Source organism: Trichoderma gamsii (genome assembly GCF_001481775.2).
Source record: "Trichoderma gamsii strain T6085 chromosome Unknown Scaffold_79.2, whole genome shotgun sequence".
NCBI lineage: Eukaryota > Fungi > Ascomycota > Sordariomycetes > Hypocreales > Hypocreaceae > Trichoderma > Trichoderma gamsii.
Genome location: NW_020171416.1, coordinates 53352 through 75850, shown reverse-complemented (window position 1 = coordinate 75850; position 22499 = coordinate 53352). Strand labels below are relative to the sequence as shown.

The 22499-nt window shown below is 49.7% G+C and overlaps 3 protein-coding genes across 3 annotated transcripts; all 3 read left to right on the top strand.

Moving 5' to 3' along the window:
* Positions 1–3294: 3294 nt before the first annotated feature.
* TGAM01_v210952 (Ras family, other) lies at positions 3295–4486 on the top strand (the record flags this gene model as incomplete). The annotated part of the gene is made up of 7 exons (XM_024550937.1): positions 3295–3326; positions 3393–3445; positions 3511–3537; positions 3617–3696; positions 3774–3796; positions 3863–4203; positions 4314–4486. The coding sequence occupies 7 exons, from the start codon at positions 3295–3297 to the stop codon at positions 4484–4486; spliced, it is 729 nt and encodes a 242-aa protein (XP_024404332.1).
* Positions 4487–14975: 10489 nt separating this feature from the next.
* TGAM01_v210951 (RNA binding protein) lies at positions 14976–16985 on the top strand (the record flags this gene model as incomplete). Its single annotated transcript, XM_018810956.1, has 1 exon — positions 14976–16985. The coding sequence occupies one exon, from the start codon at positions 14976–14978 to the stop codon at positions 16983–16985; it is 2010 nt and encodes a 669-aa protein (XP_018655830.1).
* Positions 16986–19951: 2966 nt separating this feature from the next.
* On the top strand, positions 19952–20912 carry TGAM01_v210950 (hypothetical protein; the record flags this gene model as incomplete). Its single annotated transcript, XM_018810957.1, has 2 exons — positions 19952–20167; positions 20292–20912. 2 exons carry the CDS (start codon positions 19952–19954, stop codon positions 20910–20912), a joined length of 837 nt encoding a protein of 278 aa, XP_018655831.1.
* Positions 20913–22499: the final 1587 nt, after the last annotated feature.

Below are 22499 nucleotides of genomic sequence, written 5' to 3'. Positions count from 1 at the left end.
TTTAGAGTCCCTTTCGCTGAATGACGGGGTTCCCTTGCTCTGGTGGTGCGTCCCAAATCCTTGGACGGCAGACCCGACAGAACAGCTCAGATTCTTGGAAGGGGATCCTCATTGTTATCAGGCCCTGCTGGTTTTGTCTTGGAATAGGTACTAGCAGCAGTATCGACCCTGGGGACTGATTTCGACCGGGCAAAAAAGCTTTTTGGGAAATGTGACATTCGTACCCAATGCCACCCTGGCTGAATCTTCCCTCGGATGCGGCACTGCCACTGGCAATAACACGAACTCTTTATCTTTTCCCCCTCCTTGCACCTTATACCCTACTTGTAAATGGCAACGCTGCTACATCAGCTGAATCCTTCTCCCTCCCTTGCCCATCTACCTAGAACTCGGGTGCTATCACTACTAGTGCTGAATGAGTGGTATTACTATCCTACATGTGCTGCAGCTCTTTATTGGGATTGATGTGCACGGCAGCCTTTTGCTGCTGGCCTTGCACACCCTCGCCCTCTTTCGTCATTTATGGGGGGGCGTTGCATTGATTCCCGCCCCCCGGCTCACATAACCGGCACTCGGCCGTCCCGCTGGCACTTATACATGCAAGCACTAGATAGATATTACGGCCGGCCAGATACAGTACAGCTACCACTGTTACTGCTCGTACTTTTACACTATATCGGGCTCTGTCCAGGTAGGTAGTATTGATGCCTACATGAATATGCTACGTGGCAAGAAACGGTAACAATTCCTTATCGGCACTCTCCCGCTGTCGAGGCTGAAGGCTGATTAATGGGCATGGATGAGCGAGCGGCCTGCATAAAGCAAGTCAAGCATACCCTACCCATTAATCTAAAGCTCACCAACTGTTCCATGCACCTGCAAAGCATGCACATGCTCTCTACAATGGAATTCCGAGTACAATATCATACCGGTATGGCGGTGGCAAAGGAAGAAGAGGACATATTGCTCACTCACTTGTCGAATTTGTTCCCATCAATGCCTCCCATCTGTATCCCCTTTCCTGTTCCGCGCAAGATTGACTCTAGCGGGAGTGTGAAGGAGGAAACGCACAAAATAAAGGCCACACAGCCTGAACGGATAACTTGACTCGAGACAAGTTACGAAGACCAAAAGACAGATCAGACAGGCAAACCCAGTGCGATACTCGCTCCCATCAACGAGATCCAGAGGCGCAATGGAGCTACTAGACATTGTATCTGGTAGGAGTGGCACTGAAATGTTTTAGAGCGTTTTAGGACCCCCAGCAGCCTCTGCGAATATGCTCCATACCTACCCACCTTACCTTATATCCCTCTTATACCTTGTACGGTGCTATTTGCGCCAGCCACTCACTCGCGCTGACAGAAGATCTGCTACCTAGGTAGAGAACCGCGATTCGAAACGACACGATACGACGCGGCACAATTAATACTCGCATTAACGGGCTCTTGGCCTGATCTCCATACACACCCCGCACTATTTTATATCATACGCACCAGAAGCCGCCATCCCTTGCCTTTGCCCTGCAGCAACTGTGTCTCTCTCCCTCTCCATAAGGACTAGCCTGCCACAAGACCGGGCTCTCTTTTTGGGTCCTGGGTAGGGAGTAGTACCTAGTAGTGGTGTTTCCTCCCCTCTACCTGGTAGCTTGGCGGCCTTGATCAAAAAGCCAGATGATGGCTTGAATTCTTTGCTTTTCCCCCTTCGCTCCTCTGGCCTCTTGCGTGCTGCAAGACAAAATTGTTTCAGAGCATTACCACTCGCCTGACTTTTTTGTTATTTTATCCTGCAATTTTTATCCTGTTTGCTTTTTTTTCTATTTTCTTTTCTTGAATCCTCTTTTTGTTTCAATCTCCCCATTTTTGCTTCCTCTCTCTCTCTGCCCCCCCCCGCCTTAATCTTTCTTCTCTAATTTTCTTTCCTATTTGCTAGTATTTTCCTTGCTATTTTTAAACCTGGTTACCTATATAACTGCTACTGCTACCACCACTTTGCTACTGTTCGTAGCCGCCTAATACCTGAGACTGTAGGTAGCCGCTTCCCTCTGTGCCCTCTTTGCCCTCTTTGCCCTCTTTGCGGCCTTCGCCTGCCCGTATACAAAAGCGAAGCGCAGCCCGTGCTCCTTTCCTGCCAAACTTGATTAGCCAAGTCTCTCTCCTTTCCTCCCTCCCTATAGGCATTCTCTGCCTCTTCCTTTATTCTTGCAAACCCCCCTCGATCCTCGAACCTTGCATCTTATTCGTCTTTCAATCAGCACTCCGACTAACAGGCTTCTGACGTAGCCACAGCATCCTTCCCACCAATACTGGCCAGCCCATTCACCTATCCTCAATCGTCTGCATCTACCTCCAACCAATTGCAGCCTACTCAGGCAAGGCGCTATCCTACTTCTAGCTGCTCTCCCCGATTCCCAGAGCATTCTCTGTTTGACATCAGTACAACACCTGCCTACCGACCTTGTAGTGGCATCTTTGTCCTACTCCTCTTTCCATTATCCATTACCTTACACTGTCCTCGCCTCGCCTCGAATATACGAGAGGTTGAATAACTGAAAAGAGAACAACAACGGGCCGCGGTTGAGAGAACGAGATCGAGTGAGAGTGCTGCTGTTAATCTCACACACATACGGGGTACTGCACTGTTTCTACTGTTTTCCCTTTTCGCTTAAGGGAAAAAAAAAAAGACCCCCCGCCCTGCAAAGCCGTTTTAGTGCTGCTACTTGACATTCCCAGCCTAGCAGCCACATCAGTCGACGGCCGAGATCCTCGCAATCCCCGTCATTTTATGGTTCCGCTCTGTCTGCCAGTACTTTTGCAATATAACCGCCATTCACCGCCCCCACGACGGTGCAATTTTTCCGGCCGTCCTCGACAGTGACATTATCTGGCTGATTACTCATTGCAAAACGACCACCGTCCTTGTTTGAATTTTTATTTTCTCCCTTTGCTGCCATTGCCTTTGGTTTGTCTCCCTGTCGCATGCCCGCTGTGTCCTCAGCCGACTCACCTGCGCTTAGTGGTTCGATTGGTCGGCTTTTTATACCCCGGAACTTGCAGCATCTGCAGCTACGCGAGGCGAACGGTCCCGAAATTTGTCTCATCAGCAGCGTTGTGTTTCACAGAGTACAATCGCGGACCGTCCCTCGAGGCTTTATACAGCCTGCGCGCAGTATCAAAAGAGGCTTTGGTGAAAAGTCGTAAACAGTCCCCGGCTGTTACACGACAGCCTTCAGTATCCCCTATTATAGGCCCCATAATTTTCTTTGGCCTCATTGCGCCATAAATCTCAGCAGCCATGCCGCCCCGAAGCCCCTTCTCATCGACAAGGTAATGACATAACCTTACTGGCACTCTTTCGACACGTCTTGATCATTTCTTGTCGTTGGCTAACAGCTTCGTTTCTCTCTCTTTCAGCCGTGAGCTCCACGTAGTTGTTCTTGGTGCAGGTATGCCGTGGCCCAGATTCCGAACCAATTTCAAGTATCACGCTGCTAACAATATTCTTCTTCAGGTGGCGTCGGCAAAAGTTGCCTCACTGGTGAGTCGTCCGTTTGATTGATACGCTGCATGCGATTCGCATCATCAGCCTTGGGCCTCCGCGACTAACGCTTGGCCAGCCCAGTTTGTCCATAATGAGTGGATCGAGAGCTATGATCCTACTATCGAGGACTCCTATCGCACTCAAGTTCAAGTCGATGTAAGTTCTACAAAGATGATGACTCGTGTCTGTCCGAGTACCGTTTTCCAGTGTATCTGACATCACTTTTTCCCCAGGGTCGACAAGTAATCCTAGAAATGTGAGTTTCCCTTAGCTGTGTGCGCATCTCGACCGCGCTGGACGTATACTGATGTTGAGACAATAGCCTTGATACCGCTGGCACCGAGCAGTTTGGTATGAAATCTCTGCCTTCTTCTCCCACAGCTTTGCCAACTAACTCGAGAGTAGTGGCCATGAGAGACTTGTATATGAAGACTGGCCAAGGTTTCCTGCTTGTTTTCAGCATCACGTCTCCCTCGTCGTTAAGCGAGTTGGAGAGCTTGCGGGAGGAGATTATTCGCATCAAGGATGAAGAAAATGTCCCCATGGTGATTGTCGGCAACAAGGCTGATTTGGAAGAAGGCCGAGTCATTCCTCGCGCCAAGGGCTTCGCCGTCTCTCAGAAATGGGGAGCTCCGTATTATGAGGCCAGTGCCAGAACACGAAGTAAGTTTTATTTCTGCCTTCTCTGCAGGCCATCCATCTGTCGTTCTAGACTCGTTGTCCCTTTCCTCGAAGCCGTCTCTATCAAGCACGTGTGACTAACCATAGATTAGCCAATGTTGATGAAGTGTTTATTGATCTGTGCCGCCAAATGCTCCGCAAAGACGATGAGACGGCAGAGCCAGACGAGGGCTCGAAGATTGATGCGCTCAAGAGCGCCAACAACAAACGCAGGCGGCGCTCCAAGTTCCGTGATAGCACTCATCCGCGATGTGTGATATTGTAATTTGTTTCTTTTCATTACCAAGAACCAAATATACCGGTATCGGGCTTGAGAGAAAACATGGAGACTTGTCAAGGATTACCAGCAAGAAGCAGAGGAGCCATTGTAGCGGATGAACTACAAATATGATATACCCAAATGATTTGATGATGTTTGCTGTTTGAGCAAAGCGGGGAGAAAAAAGTTTTGGCATGATAGAGCGCCAGGTTCTCGAAGGTACTGCCTCGAATCCCGCAATCGCTGGCCTTGAGAACTTGACGGCAAGAGATTTGAAACCCAAGCTCGATTGGGATCGGAAAACTGCATATCGCTTTTGTATCATTTTGCGGCGGAATGCTGCAAGCCCACCGTCATCCTTAAAGTAATTTGACGTTGGAAGCAAAACAAGTCTTGTTGCTTGAACTTTGTTCTACATCTCCAAAGTACTAAAAGTGGAAGAATGGACTGGAAACTCCGCAGAAGGGCGGACGACATGGTAAAAAGCTTCGGCGGCATTGATGGATATGGGCGAGCCAGACTCGGGGCGGAAGTTGACACCTTAGAAGCATACATACTCACGTGAGCACGCCATCAGGAAACGGTCGATGGGTAGAATAGTTGATTTACCTTTGGGTGTTGTAGCACTTTCATATATATTCAATTTTTTTTTTTTTACTTTCACCAGGCGTTGTGCAATAGATGCATTCATTACAACCTGATTTGTTCGAGCAGAGTGAGGATGATCGTTGGGCTGGTTGACTGGTGTTAGTTGGTTGGCCGGCTAATTTTACTATCTCCATCGTCAGAGAAGGAGAGCAAAAAAGAGAAACAAAGCATGAGATTGGAGAGAGTCTGGAGAAAGACAAATGGAAAAAAAAAACAAAAAAGAAGGGTCTGGCCGGGGATTGAACCCGGGACCTCTCGCAAGCAAGCTGTAGGGTGTACCCTAAGCGAGAATCATACCACTAGACCACCAGACCGTGATGCACTTATTTGATGAAAGGATCGAGCACTATTATTGATTGTATACTTAACAGTAATAGCCACTCATTCTCAGGATACCTCGGGGGTCTTTTGAAGACATGCCGTCAATGATTTTTGTCGAAGATTACTCGAGATATGGAAAAGGCTCTTTGCTGCATCCACCGATGGCCTTACAGACCGGATCAACGTGGCCAGCTCCTGCGAGGGGCTCGAAACTGAATAGTACCTATGTCCGTGACCTTTGGGAGCAGAACAGTATTATGGTGAGTACGTAAACTAGCACCAGCTTGTCTGAGACCAAGGTTAGAAGGATCCAATCGACTTCTGGGGCATCGTAATACTTACCATGTTAGTCTCATAACTAGCACGGCAGCACTACTCAGATGACAGTATTTGAGAAGCCCGCGCCAAACCAAGCCCCATCGCGTATACCGGGCTGTTTCTGTCGACCGGCATATCCTGAGGTAAAAGTTTCGCAGGTAACCAAGCAGAAAGAAAGGTATAGGCACTGTAGAGGTTCTAGAGAATAGCAAGATGATTGAGTGACTGAAATGGCTGGCAGATTGTCTGTTACTGTAATATGATCAGCGGTGCAGAGGTGGCGAACCGAAATACATTCTGCAGAGGAGGGCAGCCAGTTGATGCTATTGCAAGATAAGTCTGGCTACCTTGAGATGAATGCAGAGGAAACATGGATATGTCTCTGTGTATTTTTCGTACATTCAATATCGCGCACTACGCAATTAATCAATGAGAAGTTATTGACAAGCGTAAGATAAAACTGGGCGCTAAAATGAAGATGGAAAATGATATCTGGTGAGACATCCATGGCACTCATTGCAACATTTTCCATAGTGTGGATGAAAGTGAACGACCCAGCATAGGCTGCGAAGGGTGGTACAGTGCATATTGTCACTTCTTGCGATAGTCACTGTAAGTGTAGTGTCATGTTATAGACCACGAATGGCGAGAGTAGATGGAGACAGAGTAGTTGAAATCGTTGATATGGAAGGAGAAGGGATATATAGCAACAGGTGAAGCGGACTTGAGGGCAAATGTCTTTAAGACCAAAATTCATGAATTAGCGACATTTTCAGACATAGAGAAAGAGTCTTCGAGACCAGCAGTGCAATTTACTCTCGATGCCAAAGGAAGGTGGCTATCGCTGCCACTAGACACCTGGCTGAGGCGGACCACTTGGTCTTGTGAGGATAATCGAACGCTATCAAGAGACAGCGCTTGTATTGGCACTCATCACACGCCCATCAAATTCTGTGCGTGGCAGATGGTCATTGCGCTGCCAGCTGTCAAAGGATTCAGACTTGCTCATTTCGTGTGCCACAACGACGGATGAGGTCTAGCAACCCCAAATCTTCATAATGGCGGTGATGAAAGGGTTGACTTCGAGTGTTGATCTTGTTTTGCTCGCAAATCTGCCATATTAGTGCTGAAACTGCAAGACAAAAAAGCACAAGGCTAGCCTCAGAAGATGGAAAAGCAGCGGTGGAACGTGATATTTGGACATTGTATCACTAGAGATGGTGAAGATAGCTTCACAAGGGAGGAGAGACGTAGAGGCGGAGAGAGCAAAAACCTGAGAGCGAGAGGAAACGGGAGAGGCAAGAGAACGTGATAGTCAGCGTCGTCTCCTCTCTGGGCTATGACGCTAGCATGAACAGACAGCAGTTGGAATGTACCAAGCAGATGCAGATTATACGCCAGATGAGATTTGGTTCGGCTTATTCTTTTCAGGAGGTGAAATAGTGATGGCAGAACTAGAACGTCAAATGTTTCAGGAGTATCTATCTGCAGTGATTGATTGAATGCAGCAGAGTACACGAGACAGATGCATGCTTCTAGGTAGAAGAGCTCGACTAATAGGATATGTGCCGGGCAGTAGTTGCTGATGCATTCGTTACCTTGCGCGGGGTGTTTGTAGTCACGCGCTGCTCTTCGAAAGCAGTGTTGCCCGCATGGCTTGCAAGTCGAATCGGATCTAGCGACCAATGTTGCGGTTGTACATGATGGCCGTGATGGATGCCTGGCTGCCATCGCACAAACTTGAGACCAAATCAAGAATGGTGGCGAGCAAATGGCTTCTGGGTGTCATGAGAACGGCCTGAGATTTGTGTGATTTGTTGGAAGACACTTGGAGCCGGAGTACCTACTGTGCATGCCGTGGACGTCTTTCTCTATTTACTCACTGGCTATTGCCAGACAGGGAGGTCAAGTGTATAGAACGCAAGGGCACTACCCATGCTAAGCAAAGCTGTGTCCTTTACTTTTTTGCCAAAGTCCAAGCTGCTCGAATAAGCCGTGAGCAGTTTCTCGTATTGATTCTGCTGGCAATAGCATTACTACTATCAATGCAGTGCCCAGAATTCGGGTGCTGACATCGCCAAACCTTTCGTACACCGTAAAAGGGGGCTCAATTTGTCGGCCACTGGCCGAGACGCAGCCTTCCCAAGTCCTAGAAAGAGCCAGCAAAGTACCCAGTCCACTACCATCCTTTTTGTGTCCATCCACCTGGGCGGTACAAGCAGCCGATACCCTTCCAGGATTGATCCTGTCATGAAGTGTGTGTGGATGCGAGGTGAAGAAATGTGATAGACATGGGCTGACACACAGTAGCGCGTCGTCTGCTCCCAGCTATGGCCAATGACATGCCTTGCAGAGAGGGCCCACGCATGGAAATGTGCTCGATGGTACGAAGTAGAGCTCTAATAAGACGTGTCAGAGGCCGCGGAAGGGTCTCAAGTTGTTCTGCGTGCAGTAGTCGACTTGACGTCGGCGTATTTCTCTCTTGTGTGGGATGGAAGATGAGATATAGAGCCCACTTTGACTTGCAAGAGATGGAAAATAGACAGCTAGGGGTGTGGAAGTGATCATCAAGATCTCGGTAGAGACTGTGGTTTTAGTCATGGGTTTCCAATTCTCGCTTGGCCGACAGCCGGGCTGCACGAGGCACAAAGAAGAAGGGGTAGAAAAAGGAATTTGTAGCAATAGTGAAAGTGGCAAGAACACAAGGCGAGGTCGTTGTGCAGATAGAAGAAGGGTTTTCAACGACAACAACAAAAACCAGCACAGGGCGCTGCCTGAGCGTGAACATGGACATGCCAAGTTGCTAAGCTTCCTAGGGGCTGAATGGGGCTGAACTGGAGGAAGCTGAGCCATCCATTCCGCCGAGGCTGAGGATCAGAGGCGCTAGAAGGCAGATGTCGAGACAAGTGCGGGTTGCCTGTTTGACATCTAACCAACGACAGGAGACTGAGAAATTCTGGATAGACAGCAAAGCTATTAGTCAGGAGTAACAGTAACAAGAGGCAGCATCGTCACGGGGGTGGCAGAGCGAGAGCAAGAGAGAGAGAAGACCCATTAAATGCACATTTTGGCGCATTGCCAGATTCAGCTGTGTAATTAATGCGTGCCGTATTCTTAGCATGGCGCGAGTGGCTGAGCAGTCAAGATGGGACACGGGTCGAAGGAAGAGAGAGTATCGTGTATTTCTGGGATATTGAGGAAAGAGAAAACAACAAACTGCAAGGAAGATTTGAATGTTGTTTGTTATAGAAGAAGAAAAAGGAAACAGGAAAAGGCGTGATGATAGTGAGTAGGTGAGACGTTGATGGAAATGGAAGGAAGGACGCGATTGGGCTAACCGCGTGACCACAAACAGGTACCTCGGTATTGCTGCAGGCAGAAATGATGGGTTTAGAGGTACCATCTATTATCAGGCACTGCATTTGGGTACCTACCTACCTACGTACCTATTGTAGCAAGCAGATACTGCTGCTTAAATGAGTCCATGCATGCACCTTCGATGCAGTCGAGCTGCACCTATATCAATCGCATCGTGAGATTCATTCTAGGCAAGGTGATATTAGTAGGTGATAGCTGACTGATTGAATGTCTTTCTAGAAGGTATGGAAGACCTTGGCGTAGATTCAGGCTGAAAACATTAGTATGTAAGTCTTCAAACGGAGTGCTTATTTCTCAATATAGGCAGTAGTATTATCATGAAAGACGATACCACTGCTGGTAAGTACTGCATGATTAATGCAACTGCAGATAGCATAGTGTAAATGCTAGGCACTTTCTGCCATCAAGGTATGCACCAGCGAAATACGTAATATTACTGGCATTATTGTTTTGGAGGCATGTTCCGTCTCAGAGTCCAATTTCGCTCTAGAAGGCAGGCCATCATAGAGACTGTTGTAAGGCCTATCACAAGCCGTCTACTCTATCACTAAGCATTGACAAGACGTCAGAGCCAGAGCCGCTGTCTGCTTTACTCTCTATACAGGTGACATTGACACATCGACTAAAGTCTCCGTCACCCGCCAGAGAAATAAAGTCGCAGAGGTAAAGGTGGGTCGCATCTCAGGCTCTTGCACTTCAGCCTGTCTGAATCAGCCCCCGCTTGTGGATTTTGATTGATTTATGATTCTCATGTTTTCCCAGCCGATCTGCTTTACACTCGGAGCACGGACGGCTCCCGTGCTTACTACTAGTAGGTACATACTGTATCTACAGCGGAAAGTGGGGATGTCACGATGATGCTGCGAAATCCACTGCACTAGATTCGTTTCGTACGAAGCGCGAGCAATATCTCTTGTGCCTGTACGAGTACTGTAAGATATTAGCCCGTGGCGATCGCGGAGCGAGATCCTAGGAGGGAGGCCTGGCATCTCGCCATCATCTGTGTCCTATACTACCTGGTACTTGGGCCTTTTTTTTCAGCTCAAATGCCTCGCTATCGTGATCAATTGGCTTGTGGAAAAGCAAGGCAGTAGTAGCAGCACTACTAACTATTACTGCAGCGAACCGTCGGTCCAAGGAGCTTTTCATTACGCGGTCTTTGCCATCGCAGATACGAGTACAGCTTCGTTCCTTGCTTTGCCCAGAGTGTGCTATGCTGACCTAAGCCTAGCCTTTCCTCCTCCCTCGAGAACAGGCGCCAGCCAAGGCGGCGGGCCACTGCTGCGGCCGTGTAGTCCGCGTCGATGGCAGATTCAGTCGCAGGTGGCCCGTATCATGTTACGGTAGAGAGCGTTCCTGGTGCTAGCTGCTAGTATTAGCACGTAGTCGTAGGCCAAGAGAGGCGGCGAGCATGTATATAAGCGACACGGCTGGATGCTTGAGATTCATGACGATTACCTACCATGGACAGTACGAAGTAGGCACTTGGATGTTCGTAGGAAACGACCCCTGCGCCGGGTTCCTGGCGAGCGAGAGACCCAGGCCAGGCCAGCCAGGAACAAGCGCCAGTGGCTTCGAGTGGTGTGATGGGCGCTGGGCGAGCTTCGTTAGGGCATGATCTTCCCCCTCTCTGCAGCAGATGGCGGCGTCCACATAACAACGATGAAGAAATGAGAAGCGACTGGGGTCCCCGTCGCGCCAGTCCAATGGCGGCGGCCACTTTGACGTTTGGACGAGGGCAGCAATTTTGACATGCATAAGGTGCCTTGCTAGCGCGGCTCGATGGCGGCCCGTGATTGGCTGGCACGGCTCTCCCCCGTAAACTGCGTATCTTAGCACGGAGTGGTACCTCTAGCGTAACTGACGAGCCCACGGCCTAGCACGTACTGCAAGGTCGGCAGCGACCTAGTGCGGATGGAGCCCCACCAATGGGCAATTTGCACGTGCGCGCATCTTGGGTGAGCTAAAGGATGGTCATGAGCAATGCCGAATCGTGGGCGCGGGATGCGAGGCCATCGGCCGTTTGCCGCGGCAGATACTATTGCTATTCTCGGCGTCTTGACCGTGAAATTGATAGACTGGTTGACTGATCAGTCAAGCTGAAGTCCTAGAGAAACGTCATTCCACCAGACTGACTCTCGGTGCATGTAGTCGCCAGTCTCCCTTGCCTCTGATCTCCTCGGCCTTGGGTTGAGTATCTTGGAAAGTGATGCCATTCGCAGGTTTCAAATATCCCCCGCCATCACATTGTTTTCCATCTGGGATCGGAAAGATGCGTGCCTACCTACCTAGGTATGTAGGCTTCTGATCCCCGGAGACAACCACGTATCAGTCCAGTATAGACGACACGAATCGATACGTGGCAGAGGAACTAATCTCAACTCGACCTGAAAAGGCCACCCGCCAGGCTGTCTCCCGCACGGGGTGCGTTACAGTGCATGCAGCGACAGGGGCAATGATACTATACATTCGATGGGTGCAACGGGCCGGGAAAAAAAAAACGAGAGAGAGAAAATGAATAAAAAGACGTCGTATGTGCGCTTATCTGTGCCATGGCCGTTCTGGTATGACTCGTCTCGTTGATACCAACTGAACATCGTGATCATCAGTCAGGAATAAACCTTCTACAAGCACAAGCTGACGCTCAAAGGTAGCACCACAGCGCCTGGCCGTACTGCATGCTGGTGGCAGCGCTGCTCGCACATGGGGCCAGGGATCTTGCCAGCGTTCTAGAAATTGTCGGGTGAGACAAAAACATCAACCAAGGCCACACAGAAGCGGTACGGTTTGTTCCAGACGATAAACGCCATGCTACCTTCGGTGTTGCATCACCAATGATGCATTCGCCGGGTCTCTCTCGGGCCCCTGTCGACGAGCTGGAGGGGTAGCTACCAGTCAGTCTTTTGAGGTGGTACAGCATACAACAGTAATGCGCTTGCTGCCTGGCACAGGCTGGTCAACAGGCATCTCGTTACTGCCTACACTCTACAACTAACATGGCGCCGTACTCGTAGTACGAGGAGCGTGCTAGTGCTGGTGCTATTGCCTAGCATGAAGCATGAGCAACAAGTTCAACTCATGCTAGCCGCAAGTATGTGGACCGATCAGACACCCCACACACACTTTTGACCCTTTGCGGGACTGCCACTTTGGGGCCTATCGAGTGCTGCTCGGCGTGTTACTGGGCGGTGCTCTGGCACGATGGAAACTCCCAGGATAGGATGCCCTGGCTCTTATTCAAAGTACGCGAGTACGGAGGCGAAGAGGACAAGCTGGCCAGGCCGCTTCTGTCCCTTCCTATCTGTGGCACACGGACGGAAGCTTGGGTGAACCTGGTTGCGGCGCTGGGGGGCTTGGACGCAAACGGAGCGTTGCCGACGAGTGCAGCACTTGGATTCATCATCGAGCTCAACGGGCCGCGTACTCGCAAACACAAAGTACAAATGTGGCGTACGTGAAAAGATACCTACCTGTGCACGCCGTGTTGCATCGCCAATGTTCTGTGGATGCGTCAACGAAGGGCTTGCGGTGCTACTCATCAACGGTAGATATTGGCCATGCGACTTGGGTGCGGCCGGCCATAGTCGAAAGGAAGCAGAAAGCATATTTTAACACAACAAGGAGAAAAAGATTTCTACAAGTGCATAATTTTCTCTTTTCTGAGCGTGGGGTTGATCCAGGGCGCGGAATGCTAATAAATGTGCACACCCAAGGGAGAGAAGTGCTCAACTGGACGGAGTCGTGTCCGACATAGCTCCCTTGGAAGAGAAGCAAGGAAACTAATAAGAAGAGACAAAAAAAAGACCAAAAAAAGGGGACCAGAAGTCTCTGCTCTGTCACAGAATGAGAGACGATGTTTTTCTTTCCCGTCCTCTTCAACTCCCTTTCTTGCTCATCCTTTGACTCCATGATACGGCTGGTCTTGTACTGCACGGCAGCATCCCTCTCGCCAATCTATCTTACGTAATCAGCAGACTGTCCTGCACACGTACGGGCTGGCGGACTCACACCCCCTTCTTGATACAACAAGGTTTCTCGTCGCGTCACAGGACCAAAAAGCACTCCAGGGCTGGCAAAACCACCGCTGGCTTTAGCATTTTCGGCCAGAGAACGCTCGCTGGCGTCATCTTAGCCCCAAGACAACGCCCACTAGCTTCAAGCCCGTGGTCCCCAGCTGCTGGGAGGCTACAGCGCCGTCATCGTAGTACCTGCAAGGTACGCAGGGCCTGGTACTGTGTCCGCCACCTCGCTGACGAAACACAGGCTGAGGAGACAGGGCCGGTACGCAACAGTGGCCGATGTGCAGGTACCCTCAACTTTCAGCGTCGCCGGGACATGCTGCGCCGCTGCCCCGATTGGCTGCGAAACCTAGAGGAAATTTGGCCCCCGCTGGGCTTTTTTCTCTTCAGCCACCCTCCCAGAACCAGAACCCTCCTGGAGCCTTTTGGGGAACTTGGAACCCCTTCCAGGGCGCGGTGTCGTCGCTGTCTGAGCCCGCAGAAGCCGCTGAAAGCCCTCAAGGCCCTCCAAACTCTCTCCCTCCCTTTCCGCGCACTAGCCCCCATCCAACCCTCCAAAACAACAGACTCTCAACTTTGGTAGCCCGCCATTTTGGGCTCCATCGCCAGAAGAGAGTTCTGGCGCAAGCAAAAAAAAAAAAAAAAAAGTTAGAAAATAACAACAGAAAATGTGGAAAGCAATAGTCCCTTAGAAGCAATACGGATGAAAGAGTGGCTCTCCTTGTCTCGCAAAAAATTGTTTGACTTGCAGGTCCCGATATCTGCTGCAAGAAGCAGATACGAATGATTTGACGCCTCTCGCTCATAGGTCCACTGGTTGCTAATCGCTGCTCCCACCACTGAACCCACCACTCTGCTCCCACCACCACTATATTAGCAGCACTACTGCCAGCTACCTAGCCTGCTAAGTGGCCAGCATCTTCCCTCTTCCTCATTCCCCTCGCCCACTCTCACTCATCGTTGATCCTTTTCTCGCTGCCCTGGCCTCTTAGCTCCCTCCACCTTTTGCCGGCTGCAGCTGCGGCCTTCCCCCTCCTCTCTTCTCCCCCCCCCCAAAAATTAAGGCCCCAGAAGGCCTAAAGCCAAGGCCCGGACAGAGGAGAAAATATGCGAACTGCACCTGCATCCAAATCCATCACCACCTCGCTAATCCCAACCAAAACGCCAAAAGTTTAGGCCAACTTCGCCTTATCACCAACTTCATCCCGCCAGCTGATCGCCGCGCAGCCGCCGCTTCGCACGCGATTTTACTTTCTCTCTGGCGCCTCTCTTCTCTTCTCCTCTGGATATTTTTTTAAATTCTTCTCTTTGGCTGCGCATCGCCGCAACTTGACTTCGAACCCCGATCGCCGGCCGCGTCTTTGTTGCCGCCACAGCAGCAGAAGCGCCGAACCGGGATCTTTTTCCTTCATCTCTGGCTTTCAATCTCGCATCACCAGCATCGTCAGCATTATATGCTTATACACGTATATAATTTCTTTCGCGCTTACGAATAGAGTTCCTCGAATACCGCCGCCGTCTTTTCTGCTCTGAAGAAAGCCTCTCGTCCGAGTCGTATTGGCACTGCTGCCAGGCCACGCATCGTCGAACCTTTTATTTGAACTACTTCCGCGACCTCTCTCTCTCGACTTTTGGCTCTTCACTTCCCACATAAAACCCTCGATATACCATTCTGCGTTGTTCTACTACGCAATAACAACCCATCTGGCCCTCGTAGCCGTCACTCTAACCGTCACCAGCTGCGCACTACTTTCGCCCTGGCATCATCATCGCCAACGCCTTTCGCTACCTCATATCCCGATCGCATGGCTATGAGCGGTGATCCGAGCCGGAGCCATCCGCCGCCGACAACGTCTGCGTGGATGCAATATCCCGAATCCTGGACCAGCCTGTCGCCCGTGCATATGCAATCACCAGAGCCTCTGGAGCGAGGAGGCCTCATCGCCGCCATGAACAGCTTTGCCAACCCTCCGGCCCCTGTTCCGACGGCGCAGTCTGTCCGCGCGCCGTTCAGAGGCCAACCTTCCTCGTCAGCGCCTTCGTACGGCCTCAACGGCGTGAATGGCAACCAGCGATTTGGGGCCGAGCCGCCCAGGAACACCTTGTTCGATGTGTTCGCTCCGCAGCCGCAGCAGCAACCTGTGCGCGTGCTGGTCCGCAACTTGTCGGCCAATACGACAGAAGATGCCCTGCGGCTCATGCTCGTCTTTTCAAATGAGCTGATCAGCGTCGAGCTCTTGACTAACAATTCTGATGACCTGCCCTATCGCTCTGCTATTCTGTACTTCCAATCCATGAACGGCGCGCTTGAAGCCCAAACCAATCTCAGTGGTCGCCTCAACATGAACAACAGCGGCAACATGGTGGTTGATGTCTTGGGCACGTCTACCTATTCGTCGCCCAACAGAATGACGCCTAACCCCGTTCCCTTGGCCAGCCCAAGCGCCGCCTCCAACGTTGACCCTTTTACCACGGCGGTTGCTCGTCCTCAGCCGAGCATTGGCAATGGATTCCCGTCCCACGATGCAATGTCGCCGACAATGAGAGGTCGCTTTTTCGGTAGCGTTCCTCCCCATCAGGACCTGGCCGCTCCAGATACGGAGGCTAGCAACCACTACAAGAACTTGTTCAATCCCCAGTCGCCTATTGGAAACCACCTTGCTAACGAGCTGCCCGGCCGACTGGGCAAATACATCATTAACAATGAGCTCGGCGATGACGATGATAGCGAACTCCTCAGAGATCCCATCGCCTATGCGGAAAACGGCACCCCGGCCCAACGCAGAGCTACTGCTCCCACCATTCCCATCAGCCAAATGGCGAGCCTTTCCATCAACACGAGCGCCCCGCCGCCATTGCCATCGTACATCCCAGCTTTGACTTCTCCGGTTCATGGCGTCAACGGCAGCAACGGATTCATGAGGGGTGGGCAGCAGCAGCAGCAGCAGCAGCAATCGCAACAGAATCATCACTCACTCACTCGGATGCCGCAGCAAAGGCCGCAGCAGCAGCAGCAGCAGCAGTCGCGATCACAGGCGCAGCAGCAGCAGCACGACAAGTCCCCGAGGCAACAATTATCAAAACCTCAGCAACAAGACAGGCAGCAACAACAGTCGAACCAACAGGTGCCCTACGGAAGGTCCAACTTTCCTCCTGTCAACCCCGCGGACCAGAATCCTCCCTGCAACACGCTTTACGTCGGCAACCTGCCTGTCGATACGGCTGAAGAGGAGCTCAAGGCAATGTTTTGCAAGCAGCGAGGCTACAAGAGACTTTGCTTTCGTACCAAGGCAAATGGGCCCATGTGTTTTGTCGAGTTTGAAGACATTTCGTTAGCCACACGGGCACTGAATGAAATGTACGGAGCGTTGCTGCACAATAGCACCAAGGGTGGCATCCGCCTGAGCTTCTCCAAGAACCCGCTTGGCGTTCGTTCTGGCCAGCCTGCTTCACAAGTCTCTCAGACAAGCATGCCTCCCATGAGCGGAGTGGCCCCGTCAAACTTGTCTAATGCCTTTGCTGCGGCCAGTGGCCCCCCTCCAGGCCTGTCTGTACCACCAGGACTTGGTTCACGAGGCGCTGGCTACGGCGGCCCCGGCCACAGCATTACGAATCAACGAAACAGCAACTTTTCAAGCCTGCCATCCAACGGCAATAATCACCGTCATCAACACGGTCAAGACTCCTATTTTGCGTATACGAGTTCCAACAATGGAAACGGTACTGTGGTTAGCTTCAGCAACGCTGGCTCTTCCCGCAACACACCTTTCTACACCAATGGAGCGAGCAGGCCTGCTAAGCCTCGCACTCCTTTCGCATAATGTGGCATATTTGCTCTTGGGGGATTTTGTCTTTTAATTTTCTTTCTGTCTTCTTTTGTCCTCTCCCTTTTTTTTCCCCCTTTAAGAGGGAGAGCTACTTCAAGATACACACAGGGGCATCTGTTTTGGGATACTACGATAAACTTGAAACTAGCATCACGGTTTGGGACCGGGAAGGGCGCAACGAGTTTCTTTAGTCGACTTTGTCTGTTTTTCTCTCTTTCGCCCCTTTTTGATTTTTTTATACGCATGGGATTTTTTCCGACCATTCTGCCTTCACGTGGCTATTAGCCAAGAACTTCTTCCTGGCCTTGGAGTAATGAGTGCGACAAGACAAAGAGTGGACAACGGCGTTGGCTCACTTGGGCTGGTCTTTGAATCGGCGTGACTTTTTTGTTCCCCTTCTTCTTTCTTTTTGATTCCCCCTTTCCTCCCCCCCTTATTTTTAAAAAACATTTCATTACATGATTCTGGACGCGAAAAAGATAATCTTTTATATCCCCTGTTATGTGCCTTTTCTTTTTTCTCTTCCGTTGCAAGCTGGCTTGGTTTTTCAAATGGACAGGGGGGAAAACTTAAAAATTCTCATCACCAAGTTTCAACTACACATCTCTCTTTTTTTGGTAAAAGCAAAAGCACAAAAGCAACAACAAAAAAAAACACATTATTTGGAGGCTAATTCAGTTTTTTCCCTTGGTTTGGCAGCGCTGCATTTTTATTGGAACACTGGGAAACGCTTCAGATACCGCTTCAACATGACTTTAATGCGGCTTCAACTTTTGATATCCTATTATTCTCCTTTTACACTTTCTACCCTTCTTCTTGCTACTGCCTCTTTTTGTTTTTGGCCTCTGTTTGTGACTTTGCCATTCGGCAAGTCTTTGTTTATTTCGCCTTCAGCGTCCTTTATAGAACCGACTACAGCATGCAAATGCCGCATACCAATATCTTTTGCTGGTCCGCCAATAGGAGCTATAGCTTGCACACTTTACGGTGGCTATTCGCGGACTAGGGGAGCCAATCCGCCCTCGTCAAAGGGACAAGGAAGATAATGCACGTTCTGGCGCTTTTGTGGACTTTTTTTTTTCTCATCTGCATAATTCCATGGATATTGGGTTCTCTGCGCAGTTCTTGGTTTTTTTTTTTTTTTTTTTTTTCCAACTTTCATACTATTGTACGTCTGCATGAACTGGATGGGCTGTTGATCTTCATGGGCATGAACAACCGGAGTATCAGTTGGAGAATTTGGAGCCAATTTTTTTTCACTTCTTTTTCTTGGGTGTTGGTTGGCTGGGTGCCCATACCTTTTATCTCTTCTCATGGGCTACTGGAGGAAAATAAATTGAGATGAGAAGAACACAATGACAAAAGGGAAAGAATGGGACGACCTTGGATCACTTCTTACTTTTTAGACGTGGAGATTATTCGATCTTTGCTTTCCTCTTTTCCCAATGGAACAATACGGCAAATATGGCTGGTCATGGAAATAACTTGTTGCGTCGAATCCGCCAGTTCAGGGCTTTTTTATGTCGTTTGAGTCTTTTGATGTTGTGTTATATAGTGGCAGCGGTAGTTTTGGTTGGAGCGTCCATTGCTGAATTTTGTCTTTACTCTGATGGAACTGTATGAGCTCAGAATATCAATAATGAATAGGAAAGGAGACGCTTTGGCTGATTTTGCTTCGACTTTGCTTGTCTTATCTTGCTTGCCGTGAATGTAGCTGTGTGTGCCCAAGATATATGTGTGATATGTTGAACTATAAGATATGGGTCCGTGAGGGACATGTGCCACTTACCCTTGAGGCAGCATTTATGCATTGGAGGTTTCGAGTTGCTGAAGTTCTTCCTTTCTTCATCTTCTAATCTGCCAATCTGCCAATCTGCTAAACCGCCAAACCGCCAATCATTTGCCTTGGAGTCCCGCCAATCCTTGAAAGGTCGTCTTTCGCCAGAGAAATGCCGTATGGCGAAGTCATACGTATCAGCTCTATTGTGTCGACTTCCATCCATCAATTGTATCCATAGAGGCAGACAATTGTCGCGATAGGCGTTATTGGCTGTGGCTTTACTTGCTTGGCTTCCGCGGAACTTTTCCTCTGTGGCGCCGTGGTGGCTTCTGCTGCAGATCTTGAGGCGTCTAAAGCTGTTCGTGGCAGCTCTCTGGCACATTACCAGCCACAGGCTCGCCTCTTCCTTGAGACCTAGCTTTGGAAGCATGTGAAAACGAGGAAGTGGCAAGGATGCACTGTGCGACTCTCAGCAGCGCGCGGATGGAGCTCTCTGGGCAGGGAGACGGCTTATTCTGGACATATCTTACGGCGAGATGCAGAAGAAGAATCAAGCTGAGTCAGGAACGGTAGGACATACATGACTCCGTACAGCATGCTCGGTTTGATGAAGATGCAGTATCACCACTACGTACTCGCGGCCACCAGCATCAATCAATCTCGAGGATCCCAGCAGTACACGCTAGGAAGAGAGACGTGTGGAACCTTTTTTGGACCTGTCGGGACCAGGAATCCGGGGAATCCAACGAGGTGCAATTATGGGGTATGATTGTTTTAAAGCAAGCCATTCAGCCACCCCCGATCCCATTCCTTCCGGCAGTTCCATGCGAAATCGAAGAATAGCCATGGGGACGGGCTGGCTATACAGCAAGCCCGTGAATCAATTAGCCTATGTTGATGCTGTCAGCTTGATAGCATTCGCCATGGCGTCTGCCTCTCTGATGTGCCATCTGCTAAGCATAATAGAGTGATGTAAGTGCAAAGGCTATTGAGCACTCCCCCGCAAATTGCCATGCGCCTGTCATCCCACAATCCGTAGTTTGGCATATGAAACATATAAAAGCCCGACCTTGTTCTTTAAGCTTTAGGAGCATGGTTTTTTTCTTCTTCTCCATTTTCAGAGCTCTAGCCCGTTTTTGTTGCTAATTTTGGAGAGAACAAAGAAATAGCACAACCAATAATGTCTGCTACGATTCGACATCCTCCGCCGCTCAACGACCCGAGAAATAGCGTCCAGAGACACTTTATCAGTCCCACCCCGAATGCTAGGATTGCAGACGACAATGGGCTCAATGATATACTCGGCGTGACACAGATTCTTGAGAATCACGATATCCCGTGCTTTTGTGTGGGGATATCTGCCCTCAAGTTTTATGGCGCCGCGAGAGATCGACGCGTGAGCTTTACTCCTCCTTTTGACAACGTGATACTTTTGTTTGGTTATAGAAAGGACGACTTATTGCTTGATGTTTACCAATGGATAGAGTAATAGCTAACATGATGACTCTTCGTACCAACAGGAATGGGAAATATGCGTACCCACCGAACTCGCACCCAAAGCCCACGAACTCTTCCGCTCACCTCCATACTCTACCACCTATATCCCTATTTCTCCAGTCCCCCACGCCCGAATCATGTCGTTTCTACACACCTACAAGCGATACCAGATCCGAGACCTCCCCCACATCTTCGTCATCGTGCCATCCCGCGACGTACACCTCGACTGCCGCCCCAACAAGATTGTCCGTAGCCTCAGAGGCCTGCCCTACCCAAACCTCGAGGATTTCTTCCAGAGCTGCCTCGACCGCCGCGACGAAATCGAGCTCACCGACCTCATAGACGGCACAAACGTCACCAACGACTGGGGCGAGTCACACCTGGACTTGAACGGATCCCACGACGTCGAGTGGGCGCGCGAGATGAAGCGCCGTACCGATGAATGGGACCCCCACGTGGAGGGAACTTCGCCGCCCATTGACTACTGGCCCACGAGGCCTCACAGCAAGCGAGAGTTTTGGCAGCAGCTCGTGCAGACCAAGATGGATAGACTGGACTGGTCGCGGCCACCTGAGATTTTCCTGACACAGTATCGGATTCGTAACTCTTCGGATCCATGGACTGTCATGACGAATGTCGCTTGAAGGTAACTATCTGTTTTTATGTTTTTCTCATTGTATAATACTTCCTTGATTTATGATCTCTTTTGAAATGTCTACAGCAAGTAGAACAGCATTCGTTGACATGGTAATACTTGTGTATATAGAACGGTCCCTGCATATGGAACGGCAAGTACTTTTTTGATGTCATTCGTCCAATACATCTTTATATCTAATACTCTCTTATCTGGGCCAATAAAGTTTACGACAAACAATAGATTTCAGTCTAGAAAACCCGCATCCTATAGAAGGCGAACTGTCTCAACTACTCGTGCTACATGCAAATAAAAACTTCCCAGGCTGTACTCATTCATGCCCCAGATCATATACCCCATGGTGATTGTGATGAATGGAGGCAGAAAGCTGGGAGAGTCACTCGTAACTGCGGCTCCGCGCTTCCAATTCGCAATTTCTGTCAGCGGCGTCGTCTGTAGTTCGAGTGGCTGGTCCATTGTCTCTGATATATACGTTGCTACGGTACGTGCTATCACGAACCGCCAGAACAACGAGTGCTCTGAATAGCCCTGTATGGCCCCAACGGTCTCAGCCGGCACGTCAATTAGAAACGGCATTCCAAGCTCCGTGGCCGCGCTCTCGATCCGAGACACATCGGTATTCATGGGATGAGGAAGAAACAGGGGCTGAGAATTGTCCCATGGGTTTCTAAACGCAGCCAGAGCCCATATCTGGATGTTGATGGCAGAAACATCATGGTTGGCGCATTGCTTCTTGACCATGACATAGCAGTCTTTATGAACTGGCGCTGTATCCTCCGCCTCCATGCATACTTTGCACTTTGTCTTTTTGCAGATCTCAAACCGAGCTGTTCTAAGCTGGAACTCTCCATCTTCAGGAAGAAGGAACGATGGCGAGCATACAAAAGTTTCCGGAGCCTCACGGTAGACTATACAAAGAAGAATAAGGAGTGTCAGCGCTAATATCAAGGATTTCTAAAATAGTGCTTTCTAGATAGAGATTGATAGAGATGCAGTAAAGCTGGAAAGCAAGGGGAAAAAAGGGAGGAAAGCATGCCACTACTTACCAACCTGTATGCTCTCGTTCGTCTCTAGGAATTGTACACATATCCCGCGCCGGGGATAGATTCCAAGATGAATCGGTTTCGTAACTGGCTGTTGCCTCCCGGGCGGCCCTTAATTTGAATGACATATCATGGAAGATGGGATAACCTGAATGAGGAAGAAGATGATGACGGTGGCAATGGAAAGTAAGAAAGATGAAAAGGCGAAGAGAGATGAAAAGGCAAGAAAAAAAAAGAGCGAGCGGAACAGCAAAGAGGGAAAAACCAGCCGCAGCCTTGCCAGGCAAGACTTCGACTGTTTGCTCTTCTTTTATAAGCAGGCGCGCAGCTCTCTATATATTAATCGAGCCATTCGCATCTACTGCCTCTATCGTCATTTACTTGTGCTTTCCCTTTTTTTTTTTTTTTTTTTTTTTTTTTTTTTTTTTTTTTTTTTTTTTTTTTTTTTTTATTTAGATCGGAAGAGCACAAGTCTGAACTCCAGCTACAGTCACAGTCAACATGCTCGTATGCCGTCTTCTGTAAAAAAAAAA